The sequence below is a fragment of the Lepidothrix coronata genome, unplaced genomic scaffold, assembly GCF_001604755.1.
Source record: "Lepidothrix coronata isolate B3197 unplaced genomic scaffold, Lepidothrix_coronata-1.0 Scaffold182, whole genome shotgun sequence".
Classification (NCBI taxonomy): domain Eukaryota; kingdom Metazoa; phylum Chordata; class Aves; order Passeriformes; family Pipridae; genus Lepidothrix; species Lepidothrix coronata.
Window position 1 is genome coordinate 1,257,501 of NW_016690362.1, and position 23,731 is coordinate 1,281,231.

Sequence of the window (23,731 nt, forward strand, 5' to 3'; positions counted from 1 at the left end):
GCCAAAACCTCTGGATTAGATCTTTTCACCAAGGACCTAGGCATTTCAAAGTTACTATTTCTAAAACACATGATCAAGACCTAGCACTGTCAAGATATAGATTTTCTTCTCTCACAGTCACCCAGCAACAAACCTCAAAATCGGTTCTTAGTCCTTAACCTGATGCTGCAATTGTGCAATGGCCATTTTGTGGTTAAACACCATTATACTGTGTCAACTCTCACCAGAAGTAAAAGTGATTTCCCTAGAAATAGAAACAGATTTCAATGTATGGAAAACTAGAGTTCTCCTCAAAAGATAGACCCACTGTTCTTCTCCATTCTCTTTTTCTTCAGATCTTGCCCGAGGACAAAGAGGGCAAGAACCTCTCAAGCATTGGGATAAGTCACTCAGATTATGACACTGGACTTTCCCCCCCCGCTTTTTCTTTCCAGTTGGTATGTCTTTATTAATAAGGAGGGTGGAAGTGTCTGCTTATATTAAATGCCATGCTCTACTTTCATAGCCCTGCCCCCACAAGCATCAGAACTTAAAGCCATGAATGCAAATCACAGCAACCTAGTTATTGCACATCAAAGCCGGCACTGTCACTCTTATTCTCAGGATAGAAGAGACAACCAGACAGCTGACATTTACTCTTTAGCTCACAGGGTAAACAGAAACCAAATCACAATACCTTTGCTGCTGCTCTGGAAGGACACTGATCCCACACTACCCTGCAACAACCATACTGCCGGGCCTAGATTCCTTTCTGCAGTAACTCCACAGGGAAGAGTCAGCTACCAACTGTACCAGTGTTTCCCTCTTAACAGCTGAGCTTTTTGGAGTTCTCTCCTCCTGCTCCTTTTAAACCCCTTATCAGTAATCAAAGTTACTGCAGTGTGTAGAACACACTCCAACAAGAGCACTCCTCTGTAACAGAAGAAGTTTGTGAATATATACCTTCTTGTTCATAGGCACATACCTCTGCCAATTACAGAAACTGCTTGCACTGAAAAGCAAAAAGACATTCAAAGCTTTATTTTAACACAATTAAAGCAGTTTCAAAGTAAGAAGCTGTCATCATGTGGCAGGCAGAACAACATGGACCATTATTATGTGTTCTGAAGACCACTGCTTGGAAACATCTAGTCCCAGTCCAGCACATTTACTGGCAACAGATTTCCAGTCTAGACTCCACAAAAAGCTCCCAGAAAAGTAGTTTTCCTATAATGCTCCATTCTGATACAAGGTCATGTGGCTGCACGTACAAAATTTGGACATATTAAGTGACTTGCTCTCCTCAGTAAAAATGGTCAAAACCAAGGTTCATGGGAACAGGAACATAACAAGGAAATCCTCTTGAAGAAGCACGTCTACTAGACTGTAGTAAGTTCCTGTCTAGAAGTGCAAAATACCTGCACAGTCAGAGCTATACTGCAGTCAAGGAGACCTCCAGGGCTCCAGTGGCCCACAGGAACAGGAAGGATGGATTTAAAAGAGGTGCTCCTTGGTCAAGAACAAACAGCTACTTCTGTCCTATGGCATCTGTATCGGATCCAGTCAGGGGCCATGCTTGTTCCATGGTTGATCACCTGATGAGACTAACCAAACATGGCATGTTGCTTTCAAACACTACTCCTGATGAGTAGTGACAAAAAGGATTGCTTAGAAAACCACAAGAAAGTGTCTCACCATTGCTGCATAAAACTGCTTTATTCAGCTTACTATTTTCTAATAAGTCATGCCCTGGGGAGCACTCACACTGGGGCTCATAATAATGCTGAAGACAATAGAAGAGCCTGTTGCTACTGGGAAAACGGGGAACATAGAAGCATCTTTCCAAGCAGAACTGCAGCTAGAGAATTAAGCTTCCTTCCATCAGTATACAGGGCCTAGCCAGGTCTGGCAACATGTTTTTTCTTGTCACAGAGTTGGACAAACTGGTAATATGAAGCTCTCTTGTACTCCTGGTAGACTTTTAGTACTGACAGTTAGTCTTGTCTAGGGGTATATACCCACGAAGAAGAAAAGGCATATGGTATTACCTTGCCTTCCTGAAACAACTCAGAATGGACTGCCACCACTGCAATTTGCTTAACTGAATGGATTTGAGTCTTCTTCCAAATGTTCCCTCAGTCTGCTTACAGTCAAGTAACCTTTTGAAAAAACCATCTTCAGTGTCTCTTCATGGATTTCCAGATGTTACTCAGTTGCTCTGTTATTCAGTTATCTCATGCTACTTAGTTTTCATAGGAAGTTTGCAGCTCTCCTTCACTAATGAATTGCCTATAAATTTAAGCAGCAGAATACTAAATCCCTCTTTCAAATTGTAAACACATTAGGCAAAATTTTCAGCAGTGTTTGCATGACTTGAGACATATTCTCCCAACTGATTACCAGTGGAACACAAGCACTTTAGAAAATTTCATTTGATGGTAAATGCACCCGACATCAGAGCCATCCCACTGGATATCTTCCTAATTTAAAGATACAAATCTATTTTTCTTCACTATTTACTTGCTTAGCTGCTATATCACTTTATAAGGACCCGTTCAAGCTGACAAAAGAACTAACAATTTAGTGGAATCTAAACTATACCATCTAGAAGTGAGGAATTTCTGACACAAACTTTACTGTAGAACGATCCTTTTCTGGCATTCTGCCCCATCTCCTTTCTCCCACCTCATGCACTCCTGCTGCTTGTTATACAGAATCCCATTATTCTGGGCAGCTATTTCCTTTCCATATTTGTATCTATTTTATGCTGACAGGAACAAAAGAAAGAACAACTTTATTAAAAGGATCTCTTTGAAAGTCAGTATCTCACTTGCTTCCTTGCATTTAGAATTGCATCTTATTGCCCTGGTTTCTCCCCTCTCAATACATCAGAGGCATATTAATTCAGTTCTCAACATCTACTGACACAAGGCACTTGCAATAAGGGATATAGCAGTTAAGGTCTTATGTCTCCAATTATTTTTACTGAATTGCCTCTTCTTTTAAAATTTGCAGTCTTGTTAAAAGTACATTTAAAAAAAAGCCACAAGTTTGCTACTAGCTATTTCCAAGTAATTAAATTCATTAATCCAAACAGGGACCAAGGGAAATAAAACTACTTTCTCCTTCAAGCTTTTTCCCCTCCTCTTACTCCATAATAATTATAAATGCTCTTAACCCACTAAATATTACAACCAGCACTTATTCATTCTGCTTTTTGCTGTCCTTATCTTTCTCTTGCAAGCCTTAAAACAGTAATTGCCCTGAAACTGGAAAGAATGAAAGAGGGTTCCTCCCACAGTAAATATAAAACTTGATCAGCCCCCCAAAAATCAGGCTGTTTGTTGTTTCCTGCATTTTTAGTTCTTAGATTTTTAGTTCACAGCATTCAGATTTACAGTTTTACTTTTTCTCCAGCCTGCTTCTATCATAATACTGAATATTTCATTTCTATCATCACTACAAGTTTTTGAAAAGAAGATGCAGAAACTCACACATCCCCAAAACAGCCACACACAGATGCACAGTAGCTAAGTTTAACTGCAAATTCAAAAGCCTGTGCAACTAGAGCTGGTTGCACAGCAACTTGGTGACTAACTTCCTAAGGAGACAGCTGACAGATTTGCATAGCTGTGTCTGCTGATGCATTTGCAGAGACAGAAAAAAGGAGAGGACAAGACAGAGTGACCGCAGAGACTTGAGGCTCTGTCACCCTGTGCTTTCTGTTCAGCACAGGGCACCCAGATATCCCACCTTCACTCAATGCAGGTTCAATTGAACATCTAATGTTTAAGACATTCCATCCTTGTTGTACTTTATAGACAGATGTGTGCTCTACAGAAATAAGTAGATTAGAGCAGGCCTGGATATTGCCAGTTAGAAATATACTGAATAAGCACACACACACCTTGTCAGCAGCCACAACATTCCTGGAAGGAGTTGTGTATTAACACAGTGAAGTTAAATGCTTCCCTTTCTCAGTATGCCAAATACCCTGTACTGTGCTTACAGAGGAAGCTACTTTTGCTCCTCCCTGATGCCCAGTGGGACAGATTATCTATGGCTCAGGCTGCAACTATAGCAGTTCTTCCAGCCAGGCTCTGCCTGTTTGTCCCCGTGTAAGAGTTGTGAGTCATGGGAAAAAACCCAGCTCCCAGCAGCACCCAGAGCAAGGGACATCTATGACTCCATCAGCACTGCTTTGCAGAACCACTTGGGGAGCTATGCCCTATGTGAGCATGCAAGAGAAATCCTGATGGGCAGACACAAAGATTAAGGCCTGTGAACACTCCAACCTACACATATAGTTAACGTCTCCTCAAAACACACCTTCCCCTTCCTCTTCAATACTACAATACACACAGCACTAGCAGTACATGGCTCCAGGCAACCACCAGCGTTTTCTGCTGCACACCCTCTAACTGTACTCACTCAAGGGGCTCCTGTTATGGACACCATGGATCAGCTAATAATTTTATGGCCCATATACATGGTTGGAGAGGTAGCACAAAATACTCTTGCCTCTCACTGGCAGGCAAACAAGACAAATCCCTTTGTTCTCTTGCCCCAGGGACCAGACAGCCAATCTGCCTGGCCTGACCTGTCGTTTCTATATCTAATGGAAGTGGAGAGGAGATAGCAAACATAGGGATTTTACACTAGAGCCCAGCATATTTAAAGCCTTAACACAAGTTTCCAGCACAAGTAGCATCAGAAAGGGAAAGCAAACTTAATGAAAAATGATCAACTGAATTGTAATCAGAGGTAAGGGTAATAAAACAGAGTTGCAAGAGTCAGGAGTTAAGTTTCACTACAGAATTTTTGTTTCTAAAACCTTGTAAGAATACAATCATTTTCCCAAGGAACCACCCTAAAATTCTGTGCCTGGGCACAGAACAGGTTTTTTGCCACCACAAGAGGTGTAGAAGGCAGATGATGAATAGGATGCATGTGCTCCCCATTTCCCTTGACTGAAATACACTAGACAAACTAGTATAACAACCATACCTCCTTCCTGTAAACATGACTTCAGGATACTTCTCTAGCATACAGCTGTGATCCCAACACAGACCCTTTAACTTTTCCATCAGGAAATTCTCAGGCAGTCACTTCCAATCAGCGAGAAAGAATGCTATCAGCAACAACTTCATATCTGCCAGCCCACATTAAGGCCAATAAACAACCAGTTTCCTCTCGACAACAACAATCCCCTTTTATCATGGTGTGGATTCCTTCACCAACCCTTCAGGATCCACTGCAGGGTGAAAAATAGGCAGAGATAACCAGAAAGCAGCTTTTCAAGCCAAAATACCCTCCCCTCAGAACCTGGGGGTTGTGGTAATCCCCTTTTTGAAATGCTAATGTCATTACAACCATAGCAGCAGAAGACAAGCGGTGGGGCCTGGAGGGGCCTGGGTGACAGAGCCTCTGATGTGCCCTTACACAGATGATTTAAACTGAGCCTTTTGTAACTCTCCTTCTCAAAGCTCCCTGCCCGGCATCATGCTTGACAGGAGCTGCAGCTGCCATCCGACCCTCCCGAGGAGCAGGGGTGCAAAGATCAACCTGATGAATTCATGCGTGTGGGGCTGGGGCTGGCGGCTGCAGCCTTGTGTTCTCCAAACGAGTACGCCAGGACAAAGATAGGCTCAGGGAAGACTTGAAAAAAGACAAAGCTGTTCTCTTGCTACTGCTGAAAAACAATTGCACAACTGTAAAAATCATTACAACTGGTCATTAAACTGGGCACAACAGATATCAGTATAGGAGAGCACAGCTCAAAGAAACTAATCAAGATAAATACATCTATCCTTAACAAGACAGGAAGCAGCTCAGCCTCAGGAAGGAACCCCTCCCATGGAGAAAGCTACTCCAAAAGGACAGAGAGCAGTCAACTTCCCTGGCAAAAGCAACTGGAACTAGCTGCTGTGGGGAGATCAGAGACCAGACTGGGCACAAGTTTCATCCTGCCACCACATGCTATGTAACAACTGACAGATGGTTACCAGAGGGCTTTCGTTTTGTTTTCAATTCCGTGTTCAGTTTTCATTGCCTCCGATACCAGTCAGGGAATCAACAGGGAAAACAAACTTTACTGCAGTAGTGTTTCCTGCAACTTGCCATTTCCTACCATCTCCCAGGGAACCTCCCACTATAAGAGAAAAAGCAGACCATCACCACAATAGTTGAGAAGTAAATCAAGCTAAGTTTTACACCAGGTGAAATAATTGGAAAAGCAAATTACAGACTGAAACATTTGCCATTCACAAACACTGCTGCATTTACAGCAGTTTCCACTTCACCATGAGATTGAGTGAAGCTACTCTAACACCACAGTCAAAGCCAGTGAAAGGAGGTGATTGTCCTGCTCTGCTCTGGTCTGCACTGGTGTGGCCTCACCTTGAGTACTGTGTGCAGTTTTGGGCACCACAATATAAAGAATACACCAAGCTGTTAGAGAGCATCCAAAGGAGGGCAGCGAGGATGGTGAAGGGTCCGGAAGGGAAGCTTATGAGGAGCAGCTGAGGTTACTCGATCTGTTCAGCCTGGAGAAGACTGAGGGAGACCTCATGAGGTCACCAACCCCATGAGGGAAAGCATAGGGGCAAGTATCAATCTCTTCACTCTCAGGAGTGACAGGACTTGAGGAAATGGCATGAAGCTGAGTTAGGGGAGATTTAGGTTGGATATCAGGAAGAAGTTTTTCACCAAGAGGGGTGGTTGGGCACTGGAACAGGCTCCCTAGGGAAGTGGTCACAGCACCAAGCCTGTCTGAGTTCAAGAAGTGTTTGGACAATGAATGCTCTCAGGCATCTGGTGTAACTCTTAGGGTGTCCTGTGCAGGGCCAGGAGTTGGACTCAATGATCTTGATGGGTCCCTCCCAACTCAGCATATTCTATGATTCCATGAAATAATATATAATAGCCCCAAATCCCTCTGCTGGAAAAGAAACCTTACAAGTTCGGTCATCTCACTGCTGCTTAGGTGTTTGAATTCCTACCTATAGAGAAGTAGCTGCATTTAAAGAGGAGGCCAGCCTCTACTGCCACAGAAAGAAGAATGGTGACAGACCACTCTGGAAAAAGAGATGTGTTTGATTTCATTTGTGCAGGGTGCACGCTGGCAAGCAGCTTTGAAATGCTGGTTTCAGTGGCAACATTTTAAAAAGAAAACCACAAAAGCTCCAGTTCTGCAGGCACTCTCCCTTGGTGCTACTAGCTAACCAAAGTCAGGATAAAAATTTCCTCCATATGAAGCAACTAATTAAGTCAAGAGTTCAGCGGATGGAAACAGACTTAATGATAAGATGCTTCCCTGCTGTCAGAGGATGTAGAACAGACATTCATTTTCATCCTCTCAAATCTCTCCATGGTAGTTGATGCAGGCAAGCATGAAATACTCCTGACCTGCCACAGACAAGCAGCAAGTGGCCAGAGGTATGCAGTAAAATAGTTAGAGATTTGCTCACCTTGACTGCTGTCAGAGAATGAATCTTGTCACAATATCCCTAATTAGCAGCTTACATCAGTCCCTTTTTGTTTTACTAACAGCAAGAATCAAAGATGTTAAAAGCAGCCCTACCTGAGTACCACATGACATGCTGCAATGTCCCATTTCCCCCACACTGTCACACCACTGCCTACCCAAGGACTCAGCTTGTACACAGGATCACCTCATGACTGAAAAGACCTGGTTAAAGTGGAACCAAACATGACCAAGGCAATACTGACAGAAAAAATAAAGAAAAAAAAAAGTAAAAAACAAAACACAAAAACAGTGCTCTGAAAAGTGCTCCAACCCTGAGGAGTCTCCACAGCTGGAGGCATGTGCCAAGAGACAGTCAGTTCTCCAGAGTGCTAAGAGGGGGCAGAACCCACAGGAGCTAACCTCTTTCAGCACAGCACCCACACTGCACCTCCAGTGTGTTCACCCACTAGAGGCATGGCCTTACACCAGCAGACAAGAATCTGGCCCCCACTGCACACACCTCCTCTCCCACATAGCAGAAGTGCACCAACACTGCCTGACTGCTAGTCTTGTGTTCTGCCTCTGTTTGTTTCACTATTGCTCCAGTGACAAAATTGAACAAGAATCCTGTACCAATAGAGAGCTCAGCTCTCCCAGCACCATATATCTCCTCCAAGTATTCCAAAAGTGGAGTCTAGCTTACTAAATTATATGGAAGAAACAGTCACCATCAAAGCACAACTGTCAACTGTCAACTTAAAGATAACATTCTGAGAAGTAAATGCAAATAAAGAGACAAAGTGGGAAGGCTCAAAGGTCAACCCTACTTTGGGATAATGGCAATAACATTTGCAGCAAGACTAGTTTGTTGGGAACAGCAAAGAAGCAGAGGACTAAAACAATAAAATTGGAAAAACAAACTTACCACCCTTCATGGGTTTCACTCAGATTTGTACTCAAAGGCAAAGTCATCACAGTTTGTGACTACGTTCAGATTTTTCAGCTATCAAAAATTAATAGTTTCCTCTTTTGAGAGAAAAGTGACAGTTGAACCTAAACACTCATATCCTAACGCTTTTATCTTTTCTTAGTATCTTATAAACTAAGTCAATTACACCCAAGAAAGTGTTTACAACGAAACCTGAACATTGTTCTTCAGGAGCATTCAACTGTTACTTTTGTTAGGGAAAGCAAAAGGAGTGACAAAAGGGAAGTACTAGCTTTAGGATAATATATAGCATTACAGTTACTTTACATACTTTGCCCGTGCAAATAGAAGTAAAGATGTGCTGCAGCATAATGTGTAGCTCAGCTCAACTCTTACAGTACTGGTCATTTTCAAGAAGCACATCAGAAGAACTAAAACTTGAACTACTGGAGGCAGGTTACACAACAGGGGCATCCCTGAGGCTCCAAGTTTCAAAGATAGCTCTTCTGAAGATATAAGTGGAGTGGTCCCATAGAAACTGCTATATCAGCAGTTGTGAGTTTTGTATGACACACCAGAAGCACATTCCTAAAGGCCTCTGCAGCATCAGCTATGTTTCCCAGAGATAAATCTCCAGGATGCTGGTGGTCCAGAATAAAGACAGCATCAGAATTCCCTAACCCACTCTAATATAATTTCATTCCACACATACAGTGACAGACAGACCCCACCATCAGCAAAGAATGTCGACAAGGGTCAGGCAGCTTTAATAGGCTTATCTTCTTTACAAAAAGGGTTCTCTAGAGTTGGTGAAACAGACAAATGCAGGATAGGGGGAAGAGCAAAGCAGCTTTTAACTATAAAACTGAATACAAACTAAGAAAAGCTGAACTTTGAGAAAGTCAGATACTACTCTACACATGGCAGCAATTTCCACTTGAAATTCCTCCCTATATCTTCTTTCACACACAACTGCTATATGGTCTTCCACAGTTTCTCACTCCTCAGATCACCATCCATGACATTAGAGCACTCATAGGCAGGCACAGCCAGTGCTCCAGTAACTGGCATCTTTACTCTGTTCTGCTTCTGCCTTTGGATTTCTGCATTGAAGCATCAGGCCCTGGAAGGAACACACCAGTAGTTCTTAAACTCTGTCAGTGTCTCACTAGTCAGTCCTGTGGCATATAGAAAAGCCTCAAAACCTTGACGTTGTAAAGGCATCCTCCTGCATTAAGATACTCTTACCTAACCCTTAAAAAATACACATATATAGATATTTTACTAGAGTCCTCCCTCCCAAGGCCATACTATTCTCAAGCATTGTAATCTGCTTGCATAACTAAAACACTACCTTCTTTTAGGATTTGCACTTAACCACCAAGCCACTAATTGGCTTTTTAAACCACCAGGATATTTTTCACAACTCTACCTCTGGAAACATTCACCCTCCTGTTTTACTGCACTCCTGTCCCCCTGCTCTGCTTCCCAGAATATTATTCTCTACTGATCCTCATTCACCTTCAATCTATTCTATCACCTTCTTACAAATCTCCATTTGTGTCTAGTCCTTTTCTATGCCTGCCGAGTCTCCAGACAGATCCATTTCCTTCAAGATATTGTAGTTCTACCTAAAACAGAAAAACTTCACCTGTTGTCTCATCAGCTGACACCTCTGCTGAAAAAGCAGAAGAAAAAAAAGTTGTCTAAACAACAAAATTGGTAAGATCACAAAACAGTTTTATTCTCTTTCTGATGGACAGTTTTATGACTACCTATGGGTATGTCTGACACAACATTCTTTATACACCTTGTTAGTCTTTCTCAGGACATAAAAAATATTCTTTCTAGCCAGAAAAGCAGCAACAGCCTCTGACTTTCCAGTTATGACACTGCACACATCAAGGCTTACCCTGTTCCTTCCCTGTCTGTGACTGTGGCTGAGAACTCAAAACAACATCCACTAGCGGTGCTTATCTCACTACACAGCAAGGTAACATTTTCCAAATAAGACATACTTCTCCCTGTACTGACAAATAAAACATGTATCTCAAAAGCGGCAGCAATGTTTATTTCTGCTCTCAAACAAGAAAGATTTCTCCCAATTCAATTAAGATGACTGATAGACCTAAAATGCAGAGCCCACAGGATTTCAAGATGCTCTTTTTTTACGCTACTGTTCAATTCTTTGGCTTCTGCTGCCATTGAAATGCTTCTTACTATGCCGAGGGGATAAATACCCTTGCATTCACAGCATGGCCCTATAGAGAAGGAACACAGGAGGCATCTCCATCCAGCACCAGCCATGCCAAGGTACACAAGCAATGAGGGACTAGACAGTCTTCTCAGCACAGGAACTCCAGAAGTTCCTCTCCCCCTTACATAATAAAAAGATCACTGTACTAGGCTGGGCCAAAAGTTCATCTTATTCTTTAGCAGTTTAGCAACAAGCCCCCTCTAGCTCAATCCACCTAGCACAACCTATAACTCTAAGCAGCCCCATACCTAAGGAGTTACTTCAAATCCCTTCAACAACATTTGGAAGCAAGCAATTCAATAGTCCTCCAACTCCAGTAAAACACTTTGCAGAGGTAGAGCCTCAGGGGAATTCCTGTTTGCAAAGGAAGATGAACACTCCCCAGAGGTTTCAGTTCATTAAAAGGAAAATGTGTTTTTAGATGCAGATCAGCACACACAGATAAGCAGGTACAACCTCTTGAGACAAAGCCATAATCCTGTCACTGGGTTCCAATTACTCTCACAAAGGTACAAACATTTCTGAGCTTGCTGTTCAAGTGCCTTTAGTATCCTATCCTACTCCTGACAATCAGCAGCTTGTTATGAGCAGTGTTTTAGCAATCCTCATGGAGACACAGATTGATGGGTTTAACACAGAGCCTTGACAGATTCAGCAACAAAAGCTGAAGACTCAACAGCCTACAGCTTTTCACCTTGCCCTACCACTTGTTTCTTCCTTATCACCCATGTCGGATTGTTGAGGACATATCCACAGCTTTACACAACACACACCAGCTATTCCAGCAGTATTCACCCCAGGCTGAAGTTTGCCACAGTTCCAGAGCAGATTTACTTCTTGCTCTGCCATCCCTGCTGCAGAATCAGTAACAGTTGGCAGCATAAACACCACACTGCTTGTAGTGCTACAGCTAAACATAAGGGCTGGAGAAGCAATGGCAGACATGGGTTAGACAGACAAAAAACATTCCACATATCCTAAAAACAATGTCTCAGTAGCAACAGTTAGCAATGTAAGATTCAAAAGGGACAGAAGTAGGAAAGGAATTGTCAAATGGGACAAGGTGATAGCAAGCAAACTTTCTTCTATTGCACTGCCTGGACTTTTCCCATGATATGAGGAAGAACCTCAAACTCTTCCCAAATGATTGGCTCAAGCAGATAAAGAAGGACTCAGTGATAGAAGGAAGCTGAATAAGAAGACAGAGAAGTTTGCATCTTCAACCTTGCAGGCAACAGTCAAAGGACACCAGGACGGTGATGAGTCAGAACCTGCACTGTAATTCACAAGTAATTTCTCTCAAAGAACAAATGTCGTTCAGCACCCCTTCTGCTTCCTTGTACAACGAAGTTCCTACCAGTTTCCATCGTTCTCTTTTTAAACCAAGAAGCTAAGGTGAATTGGACCAGACAACTCTTGAGATTTTTCCAAAACCAGCTATTTTCCTGCTAGCAACCATGGCCAAGAATTGAAAGCCCCTTAATACTATGTGTGTGTGATACCACTCTTCTTCTCAGGAGTAAAATTCAGACATTGGATAAAAGTTGATGATTCAGAGGATTCCATCAGCTCTTAACTCCCACTTTCTAAAGACCAAAATTTGGTAGGTGGTAAAATTTCTCTCTCACACCTTTAAATTCCTCATTATCAATCCATTCCCCTCAGACTTTGTTCCTGTATTCATTTTTCTTTTCTTTTTTTGAGGAGAAGGGAAAGTTCAGACTGAACAGATCAAATTTCAGAGTTTAACAAAGATCTACAGAAAATTTTATATATTTAGAACAGATAAGGAAGCCAAATAAGCTTTCCAACTCCTTCCAAAGTGGCATTCATCCATAACGTGCACACTGGAAAGATTTTAGACTTTTTCTGAGCACGTGAAACAACAAGCAGGAGTATACAATGGAAAAGATCAAGATTCATGGTCTGTGATGAGATGTTCACTTTTCTTGATTTAAGGAAAAAAAGATTTTTTTGCCTCAGCCTGTCCTGCCTGTCCTCTCAACACTCTATTGGCCCTTAAAACTCTCACAAACAGCATCTCCCTCTCCACTTCAATGAAACATTTATTCTGATTTCTTGTTTTCTTGAGTTATTTGAAGTTAAACAGTATAGATCCCTTCAAGCACAGTAAAACATATGAAGCTGATCTCCCTCTCAAACTGAGAGCAGTCATCTTTCCCAAATACAAGGGTCAAAAACGGCAATGGGACATAGGGATGAATCTCAGCCCATCCAACACAACAAGAATTATAATGGGAATCCTAGTTCACAGATGCTTATATTAACCAGTAAAATAGCACACTCATTTCTCACAGTACAGCAGTGAATATAAGTTGACTCACATGCAGGTCCTTTGGATTTTCTGAGCCAATCTAGGAGAGACAAAAGGAAAATTCAAGATTATTATTTAGCTATCATGGTTTAAACCAGCAGTTAGTTAAACATCACAAAGCTTTAATTCATCCTTCAACTACTAGAACTGGTTAAAATTAAACAAGTTACATGGCTTCTTGAGATCCCTATTACTCTCTTCAAGGCAGTTACTTAAATAACACTGCATGGATCAGTGTGGCAGCAGTGTGAATATTATTATTTGGATAGTCTAATTCTAGACCTGTCTATATCTGCTTCCTAGCCACCTTTGTGGCCTGGCCATTATTCCACAGCTCCTCATCATGCTCTTCCATACCACTCTGCTCTTATTAAGCTCTCCAAAGGGACTGGAAAGAGGAATTGCACCTGAAAATGCTCCTCCTTCCCTCCATGGAGAACAAGCACATTGCTTTGGGATGACCCTGTAATTTCTCAAAACCCACACTTACGTGAAGCATACAGGTTAGAATCAGGATCACCTATTCATGCATGACACCTCCCCACATTTCTGTCTGGCCATCCAATGCTATAGTGTCCTTGTTTTCATGACCATTGAATTCACCCCTAGCTGCATTAATGCCTTCCTTTCAGCTGCATAATCAGAGACAAAGAAAACCTCTGCTTTGCACAGATTCCCAGAGAATAGGAACAAGTCTGAATCTGCTCAAAGACTGGAGTGCGCTCTAACAAGCTGTTCTAAGCAATGCAAACAAATACCAGCGGTATCCAAGAGCTTCTGTGCAGAATAACCTTGGCACTGAAAAGACCTTACAACAGCAAGCAGCAGATTGCCTGCATTTGCGTCAGAGACAACACACAGGAATGAAGTTGTTTCACTTTATTCAAGCTCAGTTTATGACTTCCATGGCAATTCTAAAAATTAAAGAGCTAACTTTATAGCATTTCACAAGTGCAGTCAACAAAAATCAGGCTGTGTCTAAATCTAAATGGACTTAGATTCCCTGAGCCCGCATTACTGTTAATTTTTAAAGGTTAATGTTTAAACTCTCTCCTTTATGGGTATTGATATTTGCTTAATTCAGGATGTTTAGTACTTTTACCAACACATTTACTTGCATTTCCCAGGACCAGGTGATGCTATTATCAATAATGAAAGGCCCAACTTATGTTTTGATAGGTTTCTGACAGCACTAGTTATGCATCCAAGAAAGATTACACCATTTGGAACATAAATCATAGGAAGCTTTCAGAGTATTTTAGAGACTATATGTTAAAATTTAATGAACAACTTAATCTGATCCACTGTCACTCTTCCAAAAATAGCCTGGCCAGACATTCATCTCATTGTGAATGAGATATAAACACAAGGCCTTTGAGAGCTTGGGGATAACATTAAGAGACAGAAACAGGAGGAAGATGGGAGGGGGAATTTAAAAAAAAAAATCACAGCAACAAAGAAAGAATGGAGAAGCATTATCTGTAGAAATGCAGACAAAAAGGTTCTCATTGCTTCTCTCCAACACTTGAAAATTCCCCATCTCTATCTACTAAGTGTCCTGGTTGTTAGCTACATTCCAGATGAACCCTCAAAGAAAACAAAAGAGACAGAGGAAGAACTAAGTCTCAGTATTCCTGAGGAGCTTTCCAAGTCTCCTTGCCTTGTCACTCCATTATTTCCCCCAAATAATCTTGGAGAACTTGCCAGATAGGGAAAAAAGGTACAACAGTGATAAACCTAAAAAATATTTCTGAACAACACAAACTTCCACAAATCCTCTTCTGGCATAGCTGCACTGCTTGCCCATCACCAGATGCTGCATTTGTTTTGTGTTAAAATATGTGCAGCGGTTATTTTTATATTCGTGGATATCTTCCCGTGAAGAGGGAGCAGTTTCCCCAAATTCTGCAGTGTGCTTAGTGACTAAGCAACTTATCATATTCGTCTCATGGCACTCAAGGATATTAGGATAGAGTGCTTGAGACAAAGTGTTGAGGATTTTTCTTAAATATCCATGCATAAATAAAATCAATTCATTAACAGAGGACAGAGCAAATGCTTGCTGACTGAAAATGAGTCTGCCCTCTGCATTAAGCACATGGCAAAGAGAATACATTCCTGCCCAGATCATGAATATATCTCTACACTTCCTGGAACTCAAGCAAAATTACTGCAATACAATATACCTCATATGGTTTTATATATAGGAATCACAAGCTCTGCTTTCTCACTCAGAGCTGAGCCAGCTATTGTCTCCATGCTTGTCTGTCTTTTTATGAGAACATTCTTCAGCTTTTGTAGCAATTGTGAGCATGTCACATTGGCCCCACATTCAGGATAAGCATTACTGGCCAACAGATTTAATACAATATCTTGCTTCATGTTAACATCGCTTTGCTCTGCTTGTTCTGAATGACTTTGCTATGTAAAGTAATAAAGAGAGGATGGCGAGGTGGTTGGGGGACAAAGACAAGGGAAAGATGATTTTCCAAGCGCCTCAACAGTGCTCTTTGTTTCTCCATCTGGCTCTGTGCTCCTCAGCTGACTAGCTCATTAATGTTACTCATGGCTGGCGTGCTCTGCAGGTGCAGCTCCCCGGGCCCATGATGCATCGCTGAGCACCCCTGTCCCTCCCAGCAACTGGCAGTTGGGTTGCTACCTCCCAGTCTCAGAAAACCCGCATGTGGAAGCGTTCCTCAGCAAGCCCTTCCCCAGGATTTTTGACCTTGCATTTCTTGCTCTCTGCTATGATCCTGGCCCCCCTCCATTTTCTCACTTCCCCTACAGGAAGCAGTTCATGCCTAGCCACTATAATCCTATTTAGCTGATGATCTGCCTTCATCAGTTCACCACAGCTGGTCTCAGATTCTGAAGCAAAAAACACAGAAAGGGAAACACAATGAAGAACCATTCTTGGGTCTTCTGACATGCTCAACTAGTGCTTTTGTAATGTGACTGGATGCCTCAAAAATTATATTGAAGTATTGTGGCAGCTTTTCCCCATCCAGCAGCTGTGTGCAGCACAAGGCATTTGCACACTGATTACAGACTCAGCTGAAGGTGCTGCAGTGTGTAATGGGAGCTTCAGATGAGGAAGGTGCACTCCAGACCCAGGCTGGGAGGCACATCTGATAGGCCTACATCTGAAATGAGGCAGTGACACTATCACCAACAACAACAAGGCTAGAAAAAAAAAAACAAGGACAGACCAGATCCAAAAGGACCTTGTGCCTTTGCTACTCTCAGTAACAGTTTGTGCCAATTTGTCACTCTCAGATGTGCCACCCCCACTCCGCATTACCTACAAAACCAAAATCAGACCAGTTAAGACATACAGGTCTGGGATACCTGATTGCAGCAGCCTCTCCCTTCCAATTCAAAGAGCCAGAAATACTAAAAGGAAATCAACAACTCATCCAGCAGTTTTCAGCACCAGCAGGCTTTTCCGTACAGGATCACCTCAACTGTAAGTGCATCTGGCAGCTGACATTTATTCTGCTCTACCACACAGAGGCCAATTCAATCTTCACTGATGCTGAGGAGTGTTGGTCATGCAACCTTTTCAGGTGCCATGATATGTCAGATAAATAGGACCTTTTAAGGTTATGTCAAGAACTGAGGTTTCCTTTTAAAAAGCAAGCTATTTTTCCACATTGCAACAGCTGTGGAAGTCAAATCTATGTGCCTTTTTGTGACTAACCTCCTTCAAAGCTCTGTGCAAGAGCACACAAAGTTATTCCTTCCATCTCATGCCACCTATGACCAGGCATCTCTCTACAGACAAAGAATAGATCATGGTTGGTCTGAGGAAGAGAAGACACACTTCAGGGTGCACTGGGTAAACAAGCACATACTTCATATCACGTACTACCTTCCCAGTATCCAGTATATTTTCTTCTTTCACTCATTTCTAAAACACAGATCTCTCATCTCTGATGATCTATCATCCCATTCCAGTGCTATATACACTATTCAGAACACTTAGCCATCACAGAAACATCAAGAATTTAGAAAGGGGAGAGGGAAAACTGAAGCTGAAAAGAGGATCCAAATGAGGGATGTAGGTAGCAGGTGTTGAGGTGTCAGGAGACAACACACAAGGAAACATTGAACAGATTCATAAGCTGTGCAAAGAGCTGAAGACAGTCTCTGCTTCTATTACTTCACGTGAGCAGTTGCTACAGGGCACACAGATAACACTGCCTACATGAGAATTTCATTCAACCAAAATATGGCCCATGCTCTTGAGATGGTCCAAGTGCCCCCAGCTGCAGTGAAGGGATGAGAACAGAAGGGGAAAAAAGCCGTAGGAATCAAAACTATAGGATAAAGGACAAGCACTTTACTAATATGCAAGACTTGTTCAGTTCAGACATCGTGCTCTGCTTAACAAGTAGCAATGGAATCTTTTCCTATGAGTACTGAGAGGTGTGTACAAATGCATCAACCATCACTAGCTTTTCCATAACAATAAAACGCCAGCCTCATACACCTCCCTGTCCCTGAAGCATATACAAAGGTTTCACTTACCCGTGGCCTGGGCTTCCAAGATAAAGGTACCAAAGATAATTAGCAGACGAAACAACCCATGGTTAGTCAAGGCAAGAGACGATCCTGTGTTGCTCTTTGGTGCTACCATTCCATGGCACATCTTTTACCCACCAAAATTTCTTTTTAAAAAGAATCCGACGGATCTGGTTGATCAGGAGCACCTTAGTCAACAAAAAACAAAGACAACGCAAGAAACAGTTGAGTGTTGAGCCAAACACCTATAAACCTGGAGAGGGAAAGCAGAAATTTAGAAACAAAAAGCAACCTTTTACATATTCTAGCACTTAGAAATCTTACCAAGTATTCACAGTTCACAAGGTAACATGAGCAGAAAAGGTAATCTTCTACACAGGAAATACTAAAAGGAGCTGCATTATAGATATGAGACCATAACTTTTCACTTACCCGTTAATGTTTCAGATGTGAAGACTGCCTACCCCACAATTAATTTTAGCTTTTCCTTTCAAGACAGCCCCAGAGGACACAGCATCTGGAGGATTTGTCTCAAAATATCTTCAAGAGAGCCAGTCTCCCACCACTTTTCAGAAGGTCTCCAAGACACAGCAGACTGTACTAGACAGCTAGGATAAATAAATCAAATCTTTCTTCAGCCACCTGGAGAGGCACAGTAAACCTGACAGCCAGCCAGCAGGCAAACACACACTTATGAGGAGGAATGTAAAACAACTGGCAAACCTCAGGTATAATGTTCCGACAGTATAGAGCACAGCAATTAAAATTGCAGGATATGACACTGCTCATACCTGAGGACTGAGGGATTCGCCAATAGACTAGAAGACACTGTCACAGCAAAGCCAGACTCGTACACAAAGCACAGCTGGGAAATACAGAAAGCACAAAGCTGAAGCCTTATTTTTAATTAAGACCCAGCCGAACACGTATTCCACCAACCTATGGTTTTAACCTGCATAACCTCCAATGATAACTTTGGACCTGGATGAATAATAGTGCCATGCTTAAATCCAAAACTAATAAAATGAAGTTGAGACTAACAATCTGTGTGTACTGAAGTGGAGCACTGGTATAAAGACAACTGTGTGAATGATGGAGTAAAAAAATCAACCAACCAAAAAACCCAACCAAACAAAAAACTAAATCAACCAACAAAATAAAACCAACCAAAAAAACCTCACTTGGAGACACGTTTCAACACTTTATCATGCTATTCCTTACACATCTAAAGCTTCCAGGTAAAAACAAATTTGCAGAAATTAATGGTTTTTTACACTGGACAACAGGAATAACTTAGTTTTGAGGGACACCCCATTCAGCCACAGCTTCTTCATATAAATGAATATTCATACTGAAGGGGGATTAGATTTTTTATTTGGCCAAGTTTCCCAAAGAAATTCAAAACTGCTGGATAACTCCAAACAGATTTGAGAAGTGCAGAGGTAGGTATTCTACAATTTTGTACCCTGTAAGAATGGATGGGACACGGGCATTGGCACTCCTGGCACTACTGGGGAAGGCAGTATGACTTTCAGATCCTTAAGTACTTCTGAGATGAAAGCAATAAACCAGCACTGACCAGAGAAACACATACTTAAACAGCCATAATTCACATTACCAATTACTCAGGCAAAACAGTAGCTGCATTATGGGAGGGAATATGCAGACTTGCCATTAAACCTGGTAGTCATCCTAGCGAAAAGAGGGTTTTTTTCTTTAGTTCCATGTCACTGCTATGCTCATATTTACTTCACAAAAGGGTTATCTTTAAAATTTGGATCTTTCAAGTCAATTAGTCTCTATCAAAGACAAATTCTTTGTCTGCGTACATCTCTCCTTGAAATGTCATTTCAAGATGATATTTAAAGTGTCATGTGGCAAGTCTGGAGATATTACTACAATAAACTCTGTGTCTACCCCTTTTGTTTCTTGCTTCATTTGGAGGGTGAAGGAGAGAAGTGAATCTATCCCACTCTGCCTGTAGCACAGCCTATAGATTTCTCACGTCTTCCATGGATAAGGAGCCAATGCTTTGTTCACCAAACTCCCACCATGCAGAATGGAATAACGATGCTTTCACTCACCTGCTGGAATTCCTTCAGCAACAATTAGACCATGGAATGAAGAAATACTCCATGGGAAGAAAGCTAAGCCAGTTAATCTGTACATCTGCCCCCTCCTCTCAAGTCAGATCTCTCTCATGGAATTTAAGTTCATATTCAACTGGAAGAAGCCAGCATCTGGCCTATACTCCAGGCCAACAGATGGCTGCTTACTTCCAAGAGTCACTGCTCAACACAGAATTACAGCTCTGACAAAGCAATGCACCATCTTCAACAAGTGCTCTTCTGATTAGATCAAGACAGGTCTGTCCTCCCCATTCCAATATAACAAAGCCTCATTAATATAACAAACTCTGAAAGTCCTGCTAAGGTATCTTTTAAAGGTGGCCTTCCCTGCCCTTGGAACAGTGCATGCGAGGTGACATATCAGTGGCCAGAAGGAGAGGTAGGGAAGAGGGCATGTAATTATCACAGAATTTGCTGAGCCACCTGAGGTGTCCTACTCTGTCCCAGAAGCGTTTTCCTCTCCCAAAGACTGCACCTGGAAGTCAGCAGTCCAGTTCTGGTCTCCGAACAGCAAACAAGTTAGAGATAACTGAAACAAGAATATCTTCTGAGAGAATCAATTATTGCTTATTCTCAATTCACTAATAGATTGCTCCAAAGCATAGCACTGCTCCTCTCCTTTCTTCTAAAAATCAGCCATGGTTTCCACATCTCTTTTCAGCTACCTAATCACTCAAATCCCAGGTTATGAGGAATCCTCTCTGCCAAAAGCCTGGGGCTGCCCCACCAGAAATGCTGTAAATTGCTGCTGCTATGCCTATAGTAATATCCCACTAAGCTGATTTAGTTCAGTGTGGGATTTGAAGGAGACCCAAGGGTAGCTGGCCCATTTAGTGGACAACAGCATGGATAAACCCCTCAGAATTGTTATGAGACAAAGGGCACAGGTACCACTTTTAAGGATCCTCCCTTAGGCTTCAGCCAAGTTATAGAACTTGTTCCCAGCTTTGACTGTTCCTTGGCAAAATTAGAAGATGAAAGAGATTCTGACTAGATAAGAAAGTATCCTTTTCTTCCCAGAGAAGAGCGGCGGTTTGGAAGCTATTTAGACAGACATTCAATTCTCTGATAATTGACTGTTGTTTTAGCACATTCCTTATACCTGCAGCTCAGGAGGAAGCAGCTTTCATAACAACTCTTCAGGCCTCCACCGCCAGAAGTTAACTGGAGTGCACTGTAGAGCACACACATTGTCAGAGACATACACTTGGGGACAGAGCTTAATAATTCATGGGCTCATGTGAATCAAAGCAATTCCCTGTGTACACACAGCATTATGGAATGGGCTGATTTCTGCAAGAAACAATGAGGCAGAAGCTGACAGTAAGTAACACAAATATGCAGAGCAAGAACATTTCAGACCTATCTCACATGCCGCAGCCTGCGCTGAAGGGTTATTCGATGATTAAGTTTAAACAGAGATGTTTTCAAAGATAATATTTAGTATAGCTAGCAGTTCCCATAAATAGAGTAAGGAGGGGAGAAGAGATTCTTCTCTGTTAAAAGTACATTAGTCAATAAAGGTGGTGGGTTTTTTTGCTTTGTTTTTAATGTGAACCTTGAAAACACCTACTAAATATGGATAAGACAATAAACCATCCTCTATATTCACACAGGCAATAGCCTGTGAGAGAGCAGGGGATGCTATGAATGAGGAAAAAAGTACCCATTGCTCCCAGGTTACAGCCATCCCCAGCTCATTCTTTCCTTCAAGTCTTGACATCAAGGAAATTTCACAGTGATGCTTCAGCATGAGTCCCCTCTTGCTGCACTGCCAGCTCTGCTTCCACAACAAGCAGTAGTTTGCTTCTACATGAAGCCTCCGAAACAGGCATCAGCTTCCACTGAAGCCATGCAGGCCAGACTTCTTGCTTGCTCTTAAACCACGAGCAGCCCTTTCCAAAGATGACGCACTCATGTACGGCAGGAGCTTTCTCTAAGCTAAGCTGTTTGGAGACCTTTGCCATTTATCTTCCAGACCTTCAGAAGCTGCCAACTCAAATCCCTTGATTTAAGATCCCTTCGTAAGCATGCATAAATTTTCACAGGACTATGACTTAATTTTCTTATTTTTCTTATTTTGTCAGAGCAGGACTCCTAGGTCCCCATGAAAAAGCGCTCTTTGAAAGTCATATGCTCAGGACATGAAAGAGAACTAGAAACTGGTCAGTCTGAGGCTCTATAGTGCTCAAGATTCCTGGCACAGCTATGTCCTGTGTCACTGTGGCTGGAAAACAGGCCTTCAACCTGAATTCTTCAAAGTTTATTTAGGGAAGTGTTCAGTATGTTTGGAATGCCACTGGCTTGCTTCTAAATACCATACTTGGAACTTACCAGAAGAAAATTAGTTATCCTCATGCACAGCAGAAACCTCTATTTTATCCACATAGTTTTTCCCCCTCACAGAATTATACTCAGGAATTGTTTGCTAACTCTTGAATGCACACAGCAAACATCTTAGCAGTGGCATGAGTGATGGGTGTGCACAGCACACCTTTTGAAAAAGCTAAGCATTGTTCTTGCCTCATGGTCCCGCTTGAAAGTGGAATCTAATGTAAGCAATGTGGTTCAGAGGATTTAACCTTCACCCTTAGTTGCTGGTTTTGTTGTATCCTTATTTTGTTTGCTTTCAAAGAGCAGTCAAGCTTTAAAACAAAAAAGTCATCTTCTTGGCTGCTAAATAAAAAAATCCAGAAAAATCAACTCCAACTGGCAGCAGACGAAAGAAATCCCTAATTCTACTTACTTTCTGTAGTTAAATCAGTTTAATTGAAAGCTTTTAAAAAGAGAATTGTATTTTTAACATTTTTGGTTAGTGTCACAGTTCAGTTACACTGTTCAGTTAAACTAGGCAGAAAGATAAAAACCAAAGCCCTTTAAGTTACCTGCAAGCAGTTCAGAAAAATCTTAATAATCTGACTTTTCAGCACAGCCAACTCTCAATTATGCAGGATAATTGGAAAACGTGAGAGGAAAAGAGGAAATAAGAAAAGCCAAATAACATGTAACACTCCCCACACCCTGTCCAGTAACCAGATGATGTGCTTAGTAGCTTTATTTTACACCTCCATATTTGAATTACAAAAAGGCAGATTTCTGCATAGCACAGTCACAGCATTAAGCAGAGGACTGAACTGCAAATATTCCCTGCTACAGAGAAGAATCATTAGGAAAGACTGAGCTGCTTATTCTGGACATTGGAATCATCACACATTCTTCTGCAAACAACCTCATTGCAACATGAAGTGGAACCTGAATAGTTGAGTTTCCTTTCTCATTCCCAACTGTGCCAAGGGTTTGGCCTATGACCTGCAAATTCAGCTGTTTCTTTCACATAAATGTCTCGCTTTAGCTTTTACCTCCTCTCTCTCATGAAGGTTTCTACAATGCTTCTTAAAAAAAAAAAATTTTAAAAAAAACAAAACCAACAAACAAAAAACCAAACAAAAAAATGGCAAAAAATCCCAAACAAACAAAAAAACCCCAAAACTAAAACAACAATTGTTGGTGATGCTGAACTCCTGTTTTCAGGAAGGAACATTAGAGTTTGCTCAGAAAGAAGCTTGGTGGACAGATTAAAATATGAAATTCCATTTTAATCTCTGATAAATGGCACGTACCTAACTCTCCACAGCCTCACCAAGGCATACTCAAGCTTTAAGCCAGGGAACTGGATTTTTCCCTACTGGATAACTAGTCCCTAACAACTGGGAAAGACACACCAATATTCCTACCTCAAGTGAATAAACCTGAGATCCACCAATTTGCATAGCTTATTACCCAGCTTCCTCTTCTCTATCCTTCCTATCACAGTCTAAAGTACCATGTGCACCCAGATCATGCTTTTGCACCTCTCCCTTGCTTGCCTCCTTATCTCACTGGATGTTCCTCAGAAACTCATCCTGAGGTTAGCCAAGCATATTTTTCCGTGGGCTAAAGGCAGGGAGCACTTCCTTCCTCCGTTTATTTCTCTTCCATGCTAGCAGTTGGGGGCAAGACTTTGTATAGATATCTGAGCTTCTTCCCTGCTGCAGCCCAAAGAGAAATGGACAGCAGGCTCACTGGTATTCCTGAGCAGACCAAACAAGCTTCAACTCCAACTGTCACCTTA

The 23,731-nt window shown here is 41.8% G+C and overlaps 1 protein-coding gene across 8 annotated transcripts in view; it reads right to left on the bottom strand.

The window, feature by feature from the left end:
- The window catches only part of SUSD6 (sushi domain containing 6), an 87,126-nt gene that overhangs the window by 32,959 nt on the left and 30,436 nt on the right, over positions 1-23,731 (bottom strand). For 7 of the 8 annotated variants that reach the window (XM_017830642.1, XM_017830647.1, XM_017830641.1 and 4 more), the window contains 2 exons: positions 17,498-17,679; positions 12,978-13,007 (listed from right to left, as the gene is read on the bottom strand). In XM_017830642.1, the coding sequence (XP_017686131.1) occupies positions 12,978-13,007; positions 17,498-17,618 (151 nt within the window). In that variant the 5' untranslated portion in view covers positions 17,619-17,679. The remainder of the gene's footprint in view (positions 1-12,977; positions 13,008-17,497; positions 17,680-23,731) is intronic. The other variant, XM_017830648.1, reaches the window with a different exon arrangement.